Genomic DNA, 13,654 nt, shown 5'->3' with positions numbered 1-13,654 from the left:
CCTCGTCACTTTATCCCTACCTATATGTACATATCTACCTCATACCCATGCACGTCAACTCTGTATTGGTAACCCCTTGTATATTGCCAAGTTATCGTTACTCATTGTGTATTTATTCCTCGTGTTATTATTTATCTCTTTTTTTCTCTGCATTGTTGGGAAGAGCCCCACGTGAGTTGTTCACTGTTAGTCTACACCTGTTTACGAAGCATGTAAAAAATAAAATTTGATTTTAATTGATTTGATCACGTGAAAGGGAACGCTGTATTATTCAGTCCCAGGTTAAATAACACCATATATAGATTCTACAGACCCTACTGAGTACTCCCAATCCGACTTTTACTTCTGCGCAAATAATCGTTATTTAACTATATATTATGCCAATATGAAATTCATATACAGGGATTTGCATTGTGGTCAATGGAATAGGTGGAGTAGGGAGTCACCAGCACTCTGTATTAAACCAGTTGCCCAGCACAAGAGACTCAAGTATTACATATTATATTGCGCAAATCCAATAACATGTATTTTATTAAAAGTGTATTCTTTCATTATAGCCTACACAACAGCTTTCAACATACAATTCCAGTATTTGTTTAAACTTTCAAACCTAATGCTAGTATAAATAATACATTATAATAAAATTACATAAAATCATCAATGTATCTTGTCCAAGGTGGTTGCAATGCTGTGAAAAACAGTTGTACGTGTATCGAGATTCCACAATTGTGCATATCTTTGCATGCGGCTCTTATTTTGAAAAAGAGAATCCGCGATCGTGACGCCAGCATCCTGCTCCATGGAAAATGGTAATATCGTTTTTCTAAATTTGTTGCTGACGGGAAATCAACATCTCGCGCGTTTTCGACATCGTCTGGAACCAATGGTGGAGTTCGTTTTGCATGGTTCGGTGCCCGTATATGAGGAGTTTGGATTTTAGACCATTCGATTGGTGTTTAAGCGAAATCTCCACTTAAACGGGGAACCGGGGCATACAAAACAAACTTCCACACTAACACGTCTGGAATGGGTCTGTTAAATAGCAGCAGTATATAGCTTATAGGTTTACTAAATATAAGCAGTATATAGCTTTGATTTATACATTAGTAGGCCTATTTGTTTCCTTCTTTATTATACTTGTATTGAAGCACTACTGTAGGGTATCTTGTGGAATGAGAAACTTTGAGGTACAACCAGCGCAAATCTGCATTATAATAGAACAGTGGTCCTTTCTTGAAATTATATTTCTACATTCGAAGCCCACGCGCATGCGTACATTCTAAAATACGATTTGCACAACGGTCTATCATCAAAGATGGCGGGAGCCTCCGACCCACTGGAGGACATGCTCTTCAATGAGGTAGACGAAAAAGCAGTAAGTGACTTAGTTGGCTCCTTGGAATCGCAACTTGTCAGCCAAAAGACTTCGCCCGCCACATTTTCCGATATCAAGCGAGAAGGATCTACGGGCACTGTCAGCCAGTTCTCAGGGAAAGTGCGTGATCAAGTGGGGTCTCTGGAGCCGCCACAACAAGGACACCCAAAAGCGGTGTTAAACGCGGAACCCTGCGCGAATCAGGCGATTTCGAATACGAGTATCACCGCTTCTACCTCTTCCATCACTACTGGGAGCATTATAAACGCTGGTACCAATTTACAAACACATGGAGCCGCATCTCGCATCATTTCTCCCGCACCACCAGGATCGGTAACTTTGCCTGCTCAGACGACTAGCTACAACAGAGGGACTGTTTTGGGTCCAGCTGAAACATCGGCGGTGACTGCTCCGAACTCAAACCTCACAACAACAACGGCGATCAGGACTCCTTCACCTGGATTACAGAGTTTTAACGGTAGCCCCGGAGCTGTGAAGTTGGTCAACTCGCCAGCTGCTGCTCCCCAAATCGGGTTAGGCGGCAACACTGTTATAAGTACTGCCAGTGCAGGCAACTCAAATATAATTGTGTCTATGGCTTCACAGCCTCCTTCTCTACCAAACTATCCTGTATCTCAATCTGCTGTGGCATTTGTTACTCCCACTGTTGCATTGCAAAGGCATCCTAACCCCATGGCCAGTGCCTCACAGAATGGAGTAATAGACCCTAAGGTTTCTGCAGTGGTCACACAGGGTGCAGGTTCTCCGGGGGCCACCACCTCTCAGGTCATGAACCGCAATAACACTCTTATTAACACTACAATGGTGGCACCCAACCAGCCAGTCTCTGCTGGCCAATCAATCATTCTTGGAGGGTCTCCCTCTCCTGTTGTTGTGAACTCACCCATAAGCCAGGCACAGAGTGTGGCGAGTCCCACTCTCGCAGCCGGGTTGAAACCAACGGTTAACGGAGTTGGTCAGCCCACGGTGACCATCGTGAGGCCCCCCGGTGCTCCTGTGATGGCTACCTCCGTGCAGCAGCAGAGACCTGGGCTGGTAGCGAGTCCCACGAGGACGGTGGCACCACAGATGGTCGTCAGACCACCACAGCAGACCACCATTCAGTTACCCCCTGGATTTACCATACCTCCCGGTAAGGAACCCTACTGACGTTATCCTGATTCTAAAACCTAGGTTCTGGCTCCCCAAGCTCCATTCTGAACAGAAATGTGCACCTTTCAATGTGTTGACCCATTAGTCAATCAATTAAACATTCATATAGTCAATAACCTAGTCTGTGCTATTCATTAATGCATTTATTAACCCAATGCCTAGGCCCCAAAAAACCCAAACAGTAAACCATTGAAAATGGCAAATAGAGAAAGGTGTGTGACCTGACTGTTTCTCCCCCAGGTATGGTGCTGGTGCGTACAGACACAGGCCAGCTGGTAATGGTTCCTCAGCAGGTTCTAGCCCAGGCTCAGGCTAAGACCCAACAAGGCCAGGCTGCTGTCTCTAACATCTGCCCCCGGCCTGCTACACCTACCGCTGGGACCACCATCAGAGTCAGTACTCCCAGCCAGGTGTGGATGGGGGAATCAGGCTGAAGTTATCTAGAGGGGGACTGAACTGTATTATGTCATATCAAACGTGTTTGTCGATCCGAACGACGTCTGTCTGCCATGTAGTCTCCAATCCTCTTTAGTGGCCCAAGTATAGACCTAGTCCTCCTGACCAAAAATATAATGGTACTGCTAGATCATGTGGATTTTGCATAAGATCGATGCTGCCCAAGTCAGGAATATTATTGGGGATGATGTAGTATATGACTGGTCATGGTCATGGTCAACATCAGTCTCACGAGAACATAGCCATGACCGGACCCGAACGAGAATCTATCTGCTGTGGCTGTAGAGTCCCATTCGTGAGCGGTATACTCTGCCACTGGGCATAACCGAAGGTCTGCCCTTACGTTGTAGGGATGTCTTGCTTTTTCTTCCTCTTCACCCTTTTAATGTCCCTCTCAAGTTGTGCCAGTGTGGGTTTCACTTTCAAGTAAGTCATAAGTTGACCATGTATACCGGTACTAATGTCCAGTGCACCTCTTACCCCTTGCTCCCCCTGTCCTCTGCAGGCCCCTTGTACAACCCAGGCTGTTCGTCTGGCCTCCCCTGTCCAGGCCAGAATGTTGCAGTCCCCCTCTCCCACCAGCTCTGCTATACAGGTGTGTACTTACTGTCTCCATGCAGCCCTCTGTCAGAAAAAACACACACCTAATTATAGTTAGCTACTAGAGCCTCTCAGTAGATTTTAAATGAATTTGTATTAAGCACATTTCACATATTCCAGCCCTGTTTTTATTTTTGTTGTGGTTTTAGTTGTTTGACTTACAGTGCCTTCGGAAAGTATTCAGACCTCTTGACATTGTTCTACATTTTGATACGTTACAGCCTCAATCTAACATTTTTCTCACCAATCTACACACAATACCCCATAATGACAAAGCAAAAATAGGTTTTTAGACATTTTTGCACATTTATTAAAATAAAAAACAGAAATACCTTATTTACGTAAATATTCAGACCTTTTGCTGTGAGACTCGAAATTGAGGTCAGGTGCATTCTTTTTCCAATGATCATCCTTGAGATGTTTCTACAACTTGATTGGAGTCCACCTGTGTTAAATTCAATTGATTGGACATGATTTGAAAAGGCACACACCTGTCTATATAAGGTCCCACATGTGACAGTGCATGTCAGAGCAAAAACCATGCCCTGAGGTCGAATGAATTGTCCGTAGAGGTCCGAGACAGGATTGTGTCGAGGCGCAGATCTGGTGAATGGTACCAAAAAATGTCTGCAGCATTGGTCCCCATGATCACAGTGGCCTCCATCATTCTTAAATGGAAGAAGTTTGGAACCACCAAGACTCTTCCAAGAGCTGGTCTACCAGACACTGATCAATCGGGGGAGAAGGGCTTTGGTCAGAGAGGTGACCAAGAACCCGATGGTCATTCTGACAGAGCTCTATAGTTCCTCTGTGGAGATGGGAGAACCTTCCAGAAGGACAATCATCTCTGCAGCACTCCACCAATCAGGCCTTTATGGGAGAGTGGCCAGACAGAAGCTACTCCTCAGTAAAAGGCACATGACAGCCCGCTTGGGAGTTTGCCAAAAGGCACCTAAAGACTATCAGACCATGAGAAACATGATTCTCTGACAAAACTAAGATTGGCACCATCCCTACAGGGAAGCATGGTGGTGGCAGCAGCATCATGCTGTGGGGGGTGTTTTTCAGCAGTTGGGACTGAGAAACTAGTCAGGATTGAAGCAAAGATGAACGAAGCAAATATGAACGGAGCAAAGTACAGAGAGATCCTTGATGAAAACCTGCTCAGGACCTCAGACTTGGGCAAAGGTTTTACCTTCCAACAGGACAACGACCCTAAGCACACAGCCAAGATAAAGCAGGAGTAGCTTCGGGACACGTCTCTGACTGTCTTTGAGTGGCCCAGCCAGAGCCCGGACTTGAACCTGATCGAACATCTCTGAAGAGACCTGGAAATAACTGTGCAGCGACACTCCCCATCCAACCTGACAGCGCTTGAGAGGGTCTGCAGTAGAGGTCGACCAATTTATGATTTTTCAACGCCGATACCGATTATTGGATGACCAAAAAAAGCCGATACCGATTAATCGGCCGATTTATAAAATATATATATATATATCATTTATTTGTAATAATGACAATTGCAACAATACTGAATGAACACTTATTTTAACTTAATATAGTACATGAATAAAATAAATTTAGCCTCAAATAAATAATGAAACACGTTCAATTTGGTTTAAATAATGCAAAAACAAAGTGTTGGAGATGAAAGTAAAAGTGTAATATGTGCCATGTAAGAAAGCTAACGTTTAAGTTCCTTGCTCAGAACATGAGAACATATGAAAGCTGGTGGTTCCTTTTAACATGAGTCTTCAATATTCCCAGGTAAGAAGTTTTAGGTTGTAGTTATTATAGGAATTAAAGGACTATTTCTCTCTATACCATTTGTATTTCAGTAGCCTTTGACTATTGGATGTTCTTATAGGCACTTTGGTATTGCCAGTATAACAGTATAGCTTCCGTCCCTCGCCTCGCTCCTTCCTGGGCTCGAACCAGGAACACAACGACAACAGCCACCCCCGAAGCAGCGTTACCCATGCAGAGCAAGGAGAACAACCACTCCAAGTCTCAGAGCGAGTGACATTTGAAATGCTATTAGCACGCATCCCGCTAACTAGCTAGCCATTTCACATCGGTTACACCAGCCTAATCTCTGGAGTTGACAGGCTTGAAGTCATAAACAGCGCAATGCTTGACGCACAATGAAGAGCTGTTGGCAAAACGCACGAAAGTGCTGTTTGAATGAATTCTTATGTGCCTGCTGGTGCCTACCACCGCTCAGTCAGACTGCTCTATCAAATCATAGACTTAATTATAACATAATAGCACACAGAAATATGAGCGTTAGGTCATTAATATGGTCCAATCCGGAAACTATAATCTCGAAAACAAGATGTTTATTCTTTCAGTGAAATACGGAACCGTTCCGTATTTCATCTAAGGGGTGGCATCCATTAGTCTAAATATTCTTGTTACATTGCACAACCTTCAATGTTATGTCATAATTACGTAAAATTCGGGCAAATTAGGCTGCCCAAACTGTTACATATACACTGACTCTGCGTGCAATGAACGCAAGAGAGGTGACACAATTTCACCTGGTTAATATTGCCTGCTAACCTGGATTTCTTTTAGCTAAATATGCAGGTTTAAAAATATATATTTCTGTGTATTGATTTTAAGAAAGGCATTGATGTTCATGGTTAGGTACACATTGGAGCAACGATAAGCACTGCATCGATTATATGCAACACAGGACACGCTAGATAAACTAGTAATATCATCAACCATGTGTAGTTAACTAGTGATTATGATCGATTGTTTTTTATAAGATAAGTTTAATGTTAGCTAGCAACTTACCTTGGCTTACTGCATTCACGTAACAGGCAGGCTCCTCGTGGAGTTCAATGAGAGGCAGGTGGTTAGAGCATTGGACGAGTTAACTGTAAGGTTGCAAGATTGAATCCCCGAGCTGACAAGGTGAAAATCTGTCGTTCTGCCCCTGAACGAGGCAGTTAACCCACCGTTTCTAGGCCGTCATTGAAAATAAGAATGTGTTCTTAACTGACTTGCCTAGTTAAATAAAGATTAAATAAAGGTGTAAAAAAACAATCGGTTTCATGAAAACTTGAAATCGGCCCTAATTAATCGACCATTCCGATTAATCGGTCGATCTCTAGTCTGCAGAGAAGAATGGGAGAAACTCCCCAAATACAGGTATGCCAAGCTTGTAGCGTCATACCCATGAAGACTCGAGGCTGTTGTCGCTGCCAAAGGTGCTTCAACAAAGTACTGAGTAAAGGGTCTGAATAATTATGTAAATGTGATATTTCAGTTTTTTATTTAATATAGATTAGTAAACATTTCTAAAAACCTGTTCTTGCTTTGTCATTATGGGGTAGATTGTGTAGACAGTGTGTAGATTTTGAAAAAAAGATCTAATCAAGTTTAGAATAAGGCTGTAACGTAACAAAATGTGGAAAAAGTCAAGGCCTCTGAATCATTTCCGTAGGCAGTGTGTTATGTTGTGGTAAATGATTTGTTTACTCTCTCAGCTGAACTATGTACGCCGTGTTAACCGTTGTTTCCACGACTGTATAAAGTTCTCCTCATATTTATGCCTGTTGCCATTCTCTCCAAAAGGCGATAACCGTGGCTCCTGCAGGTGCGTCTGTGTCGGTGAAGATGACCACCCCTCAGAAAGCCCAGACAGTGATCACAGGGGGCCAAGCCCTGGCCAAGCCTAGTGCTGTACGGCCCTCTATAACCCTTAACACTGCAGCAGCAGCCAGTGCCTCCACAACCCCTACAATGGTAACTGCACCAGTCTCCCAGGTTTGTCAATTGTGTTACTTTACTGACACTTTGCTGGACCCAAACAGTGTGTGGTTTACCATGTGGTGAGTTGATTGACATTTTTTTTTATTGGCCGCTTTCCCACTTGGTGGGGGGGGGGTGTTGTTTACTGTAAAGTGTTTTGCTATTTTAAATGCCCCTTTAAAATAATGTTTTGAGTTGATTTAATAATGTTTTCTAATACCAGAAGTGGTGGTGAAATGAGAAGCAAAGTTTGTGCAAGACTTATCAATCATTTTCATGGAAAGTCTAATCCTACTCAATGACCCATTCTCCTCTCTTGCAGGAAATGCAAGAAAATGTGAAGAAGTGCAAGAACTTCCTGTCCACCCTGATCAAGCTGGCGTCCCACAACTCCCCATCTCCAGACACATCCAAGAACGTCAAGGCCCTGGTGCAGGATCTTCTGGTGAGTCAAGACTCCTCTGGAACACTAGGTTAAGAATACGATGAGTAGATGACGTCGTTTGTCATTAACTCATGCCTTATAAATGATCTACATGTGACAGTTATAAGGAGTGATGGCTTTTCACATTTTGTTATGTGGTTCAATTGTCAGCGGAATTATGGAGCGTGGGAATTATGACATTTCCTTTTATTTTATTTCATTTTTTTGTTGTCTGATTTTCACACTTAATGTCTTCTTTCTTTGATCAGGATGCTAAAATCGAGCCTGAGGAGTTCACCACACGTCTGCAGGCTGAGCTGAAGTCCTCTCCCCAGCCGTACCTCATCCCCTTCCTCAAGGTTTGTTTGTTACCCTTAACCTTCAGCCTGACCTTTTTCTGAGCTCATTGCTATGCAATTACTAAAGTACCATTTAACATGTTACTACAATCTTACTAGTGTAATTAGTGTTACTACCCAGGTATAAGAGCAAATTCATGTAAATTGTTACCCTAACATAGTAAATTGTTACCCTAACATAGTAAATTGTTACCCTAACATAGTAAATTGTTACCCTAACATAGGAAGTTGTTACCCTAACATAGGAAGTTGTTACCCTAACATAGGAAGTTGTTACCCTAACATAGGAAGTTGTTACCCTAACATAGGAAGTTGTTACCCTAACATAGTAAAATGTTGACGACATTACCACGTAACCCGTATTTGTTTCCTTCCGTTCAGAAAAGCCTTCCTGCCCTGCGGCTGTCCCTGCTCAACAACCAGCAGACTCTGCTGGCCTCCACCAACGCTTCTGCCCTGGCCGCTGCCTCCACTACTACCACCAGCGCTATCAGAGCCCGACTCCCCACCACCGTCAGCCCCGCCACAGGCATTGTCAGGACACCCACCTCTTCTCTGGTACGACCTTCCCGAACTTAGACACTGAAGACTGGAAAGATGCGCTGCCGTTTTTAAGGGTTCTTCTTTCCATAGTAGGGCTGGCAGAATTCCTTTTGAGGCTGTTCTAGGTTGTCTCTCTATAATACACACAACCATTCAGTGTTGTGGTCTGTTCTATTCAGTTGGATGTGTTCTGTCTGTTATGCACCACTTGGCTGAAACTATTGTGAGTTCTGTTTTCTGTTCCAGGTTTTGTGTCACATGCACAAGTACAGTGAAATGCTTAACTAGCTAGCTCTACCCAACAGTGCAGTATTCAATATCAAAGTAGTATAACTTATAATAAAAATAATAAAAAATAATTTTTAAAAACACAATAAATAAGGGAGGAAGCTATATACAGGGACAGTGCCAGTACCAAATGTCCAATGTGCAGGGATACTGTTCATGTTCTAATGGGTCCTCTCTTCCAGGGTGTGAGAAGACCAGGGGTTCAGGGGGTCCAGACTCGTATGCCGATGGTCATCCCTCAGACCATACGGCCACAAGGTACTGGCACCGCACAGCGCCCTCTCACTCCATGCAGACAACGGACAACATCAATAGGCAATCCCGGTGCTCTCGACCTGTGCTATTGTTGAAGGGAAGAGGTTATCCCCAGTGGACACTTGTTTTACCCACATCGTTCAATTATTCAAGGCCTGGATGATTATTAAGTGTCTCGGGTGTTAAGTGTTGAGCTATAACAGAAATGGACCAGCAGGGGAGGCCCCAGGACCGGATTTGAAAACCCCTTGTTAAGAGCAATGCACTGAGGCCCATTTTCTCACCATGCTATTGAACAGCTTGTAATGATATGTTTTGTTTCTTTGTCAGGCACAGTTGCAAGAGGACTCACTATTATTGCAGGCAGATCTCCTGTGGGCATTGGTGCCCAGGCCTCTGCCAATCAGAAGAAGCTGAATGAGCCTGGAGGCGGGACGTTCAGGTACAGAATATCCGGGTTGGCAGGGGAAAACTATACTCTCTGTAACCAGGTTTCCATCCAACCTTTTTATGCAGGTAAAGTACATAAAAACGTTTAGTGACAAGCCTGACGGAAACGACGTTTAACAACAAATTTGACAAATGTCGACAAATACAAAATACGCTCGACAAGGTGGGATCTTTGTCTGTAAAATGTTTTATATGAGAAATGTCGGTGGAAATGCACAAATATTGATCTAATAACCGTCATATCGAAGTAAACTTGGAGTCACGCGAGATGACTTGTTGTGTGACCCTCCCACTACGACTCGTTGGGAAAGCATGAAGTTCATTAGGCTACAGATGAAATAAGTTATAATGAACTTCAAAGGGTGATGAAAGTGCAAGGTGAGCTTGATGCTCCTTTCCAATAAATATCCAGGGTCTTATACAGGTTACATTATCATCGCTGCTTGGCTTCCATTTGACAAATACAAATAATCTATCTCGTGTATGTCGGCTATACCCACACTGTATCTGGAAAGGGACAACTGAACGCATTCAACCGAAATGTCTCTTCCGCATTTAACCCTACCCCTCTGAATCGGCAGGGTAGCCTAGTGGTTAGAGCGTTGGACTAGTAACCGAAAGGTTGCAAGTTCGAATCCCCGAGCTGACAAGGTACTGACAAATCTGACAAAGGTACTGAAAAAGGTACTGACAAAACCCCGAGCTGACAAATCTGTCGTTCTGCCCCTGAACAGGCAGTTAACCCACTGTTCCTAGGCCGTCATTGAAAATAAGAATTTGTTCTTAACTAACTTGCCTAGTAAAATAAAGGTAAAAAAATTCTGAGAAGTGTGGGGGGGCTGCCTTAATTGACATCCATGTCTTTGGTGCCCTTGGGGAACAGTGGGTTAACTTGCTTGCTCGGGCAGAATGACCGATTTTTACCATGTCAGCTCGGGGATTTGAACCAACGACCTTTAGGTTTCTGGCCCAACACTCTAGCCACTAGGCCTGTTGGCAATACCAGAGTGGGCATACTCGCTATATAACGCAACATTGTTTGTGGGATTTGAAAATGTGATGGAAACACTTAACTTGTATTTGGTACATGGGGAATTAAACAACCGGGTATTTTTATGTGTAAATGTCATCACTCACAGCCTTTTTTCTGCAACAAGTCAATTTGATGGAAACATCTCTTGTGGGAAAATGTGCATATTGTTTTTATGTAGATTTTTAAATATTCACATAAATCTCTCACCGATTGGATGGAAACCTAGCTACTTTGGGGGGTCTGACCCCATGTAAACCTACAGTGTTTGAGGCTCCTGGCACTGTTTGGCTTAGTTTTACTGTGATAGTTTTCCATGACGCACAGAAACAGATCCACCACAGGATGGCAGCATTTCACACGTTTTGACACAATGGTGGGGTTGAGAAACACACTTAAGAAACACCAACTCCTGTCCTTGATCTGTGTGTAAATTACTTCATGTTCTTTTGAGAAATTGACATGAAATCCACATGGTGTAATTGTCTAGGCAACCACCAAATGTATATTCATGTGTAGCTTTCTTTAATGAACCAGAAAATCAAAACCTAACTGACTGATTAACAAAGTTAGCTGGCCAACTTAATGAACTTGCTTTCTGGAGTGCCCCACTGATCTGTGTATACTGCATCTCTTTAGGGATGATGATGACATCAACGACGTGGCGTCCATGGCGGGGGTGAACCTGAACGAGGAGAACGCCCGCATCATGGCCACCAACTCTGAGCTGGTGGGCACCAAGATCCGCTCCTGTAGGGACGAGGCCTTCCTCCCGCCAGGCCTGCTGCACAGACGCATCATGGAGACCGGTATTGTGCAATAACCTGTCCTTTCTCCTGAACCAGCTATAAAACCCCGAAGTGTGCACTTGTTCACTTACTTATATATTGGATATGAAGGGAAATGTCTAGTGTCAGAAATACGCTTCTGAAAGAAGTGGAGCTGGGCCCTGATGTCTGTCGACCGTCAATAAATGACTGACCGCACCTTGCCATCCTACCACAGATACCGGCACTGATTGGCTGCTAATGCCTTTCTCTCTCTTTCTTCTGCTAAAGCCAAGAAGTTTGGGGTGACAGAGGTCCCAGCTGAGGCAGTGAACTACATCTCCCATGCCACCCAGGCCAGGCTGAGATCCGTGCTAGAGAAAGTGTCAACTATCGCCCAGCACCGCACTGACGGGGGCAAGGTAAGAACAGGAAGAGTCGAGGTTATCATGAACAGAAGCAGGTGAACAGTAAAAGCGCAACAGTACATGAATAACACAAAAATAACACATGACCAACATCATGAACAGTACACAAACTACATCAACAACAGCATGAACAATACTCAAACTACATGAACAGTACATGAACAGTACACAAACTACATGAACAGTACATGAACAGGGGACAAACCAAATAAACAACAACATGAACAGTACACAAACTACATGAACGGTACACAAACTACATGAACAACATCAAGAACAGTACAGTCGTGGACAAAAGTTTTGAATGACACAAATATTAATTTCCACAAAGTTTGCTGTTCCAGTGTCTTTAGATATTTTTGTCAGATGTTAACTATGGAATACTGAAGTATAATTACAAGCATTTCATAAGTGTCAAAGGCTTTTATTGACACTTACATGAAGTTGATGCAGAGTCAATATATGCAGTGTTGACCCTTCTTTTTCAAGACCTCTGCAATCCGCCCTGGCATGCTGTCAATGAACTTCAGGGCCACATCCTGACTGATGGCAGCCCATTCTTGCATAATCAATGCTTGGAGTTTGTCAGAATTTGTGGGTTTTTGTTCTTCCACCCGCCTCTTGAGGATTGACCACAAATTCTGAATAGGATTAAGGACTGGGAGTTTCCTGGCCATGGACCCAAAATATCAATGTTTTGTTCCCCCGAGCCACTTAGTAATCACTTTTGCCTTATGGCAAGGTACTCCATCATGCTAGAAAAGGCATTGTTTGTCACCAAACTGTTCCTGGATGGTTGGGAGAAGTTGCTCTCGGAGGATGTATTGGTACCATTCTTTATTCATGGCTGTGTTTTTAGGCAAAATTGTGAGTGAGCCCACTCCCTTGGCTGAGAAGCAACCCCACACATGAATGGTCTCAGGATGCTTTACTGTTGGCATGACACAGGACTGACTGATGGTAGCGCTCACCTTGTCTTCTCCGGACAAGCTTTTTTCCGGATGCCCCAAACAATCGGAAAGATGATTCATTAGAGAAAATGACTTTACCACAGTCCTCAGCAGTCCAATCCCTGTACCTTTTGCAGAATATCAGTCTGTCCCTGATGTTTTTCCTGGAGAGAAGTGGCTTCTTTGCTGCCCTTCTTGACACCAGGCCATCCTCCAAAAGTCTTTGCCTCACTGTGCGTGCAGATGCACTCACACTTGCCTGTTGCCATTTCTGAGCAAGCTTTGTACTGGTGGTGCTCCGATCCCGCAGCTGAATCAACTTTAGGAGACGGTCCTGGCGTTTGCTGGACTTTCTTGGGTGCCCTGAAGCCTTCTTCACAACAATTGAACCGCTCTCCTTGAAGTTCTTGATGATCCGATAAATGATTGATTTCGGTGCAATCTTACTGACAGCAATATCCTTGCCTGTGAAGCCCTTTTTGTGCAAAGCAATGATGATGGCACATGTTTCCTTGCAGGTAACCATGGTTGACAGAGGAAGAACAATGATTCCAAGCACCACCCTCCTTTTGATGCTTCCAGTCTGTTATTCGAACTCAATCAGCATGACAGAGTGATCTCCAGCCTTGTCCTCGTCAACACTCACACCTGTGTTAACGACAGAATCACTGACATGATGTCAGCTGGTCTTTTTGTGGCAGGGCTGAAATGCAGTGGAAATGTTTTTGGGGGATTCAGTTCATTTGCATGGCAAAGAGGGACTTTGCAATTAATTGCAATTCATCTGATCATTC

The 13,654-nt window shown here is 43.8% G+C and overlaps 1 protein-coding gene across 1 annotated transcript in view; it reads left to right on the top strand.

Moving 5' to 3' along the window:
* The first annotated feature begins 1,280 nt into the window (after positions 1-1,280).
* The window catches only part of LOC135524133 (transcription initiation factor TFIID subunit 4-like), a 33,825-nt gene continuing 21,451 nt past the window's right edge, over positions 1,281-13,654 (top strand). The window contains exons 1-11 of the mRNA XM_064951347.1: positions 1,281-2,528; positions 2,789-2,958; positions 3,510-3,599; positions 7,190-7,381; positions 7,689-7,811; positions 8,060-8,149; positions 8,531-8,707; positions 9,163-9,238; positions 9,566-9,677; positions 11,355-11,524; positions 11,774-11,904. Of these exons, the coding sequence (XP_064807419.1) occupies positions 1,316-2,528; positions 2,789-2,958; positions 3,510-3,599; positions 7,190-7,381; positions 7,689-7,811; positions 8,060-8,149; positions 8,531-8,707; positions 9,163-9,238; positions 9,566-9,677; positions 11,355-11,524; positions 11,774-11,904 (2,544 nt within the window). The 5' untranslated portion in view covers positions 1,281-1,315. The remainder of the gene's footprint in view (positions 2,529-2,788; positions 2,959-3,509; positions 3,600-7,189; positions 7,382-7,688; positions 7,812-8,059; positions 8,150-8,530; positions 8,708-9,162; positions 9,239-9,565; positions 9,678-11,354; positions 11,525-11,773; positions 11,905-13,654) is intronic.

Source organism: Oncorhynchus masou, chromosome 31 (genome assembly GCF_036934945.1).
Source record: "Oncorhynchus masou masou isolate Uvic2021 chromosome 31, UVic_Omas_1.1, whole genome shotgun sequence".
Taxonomy (NCBI): domain Eukaryota; kingdom Metazoa; phylum Chordata; class Actinopteri; order Salmoniformes; family Salmonidae; genus Oncorhynchus; species Oncorhynchus masou.
The sequence above is the reverse complement of the archived record's forward strand: the minus strand, read 5'-3'. Positions and strand labels throughout refer to the sequence as shown.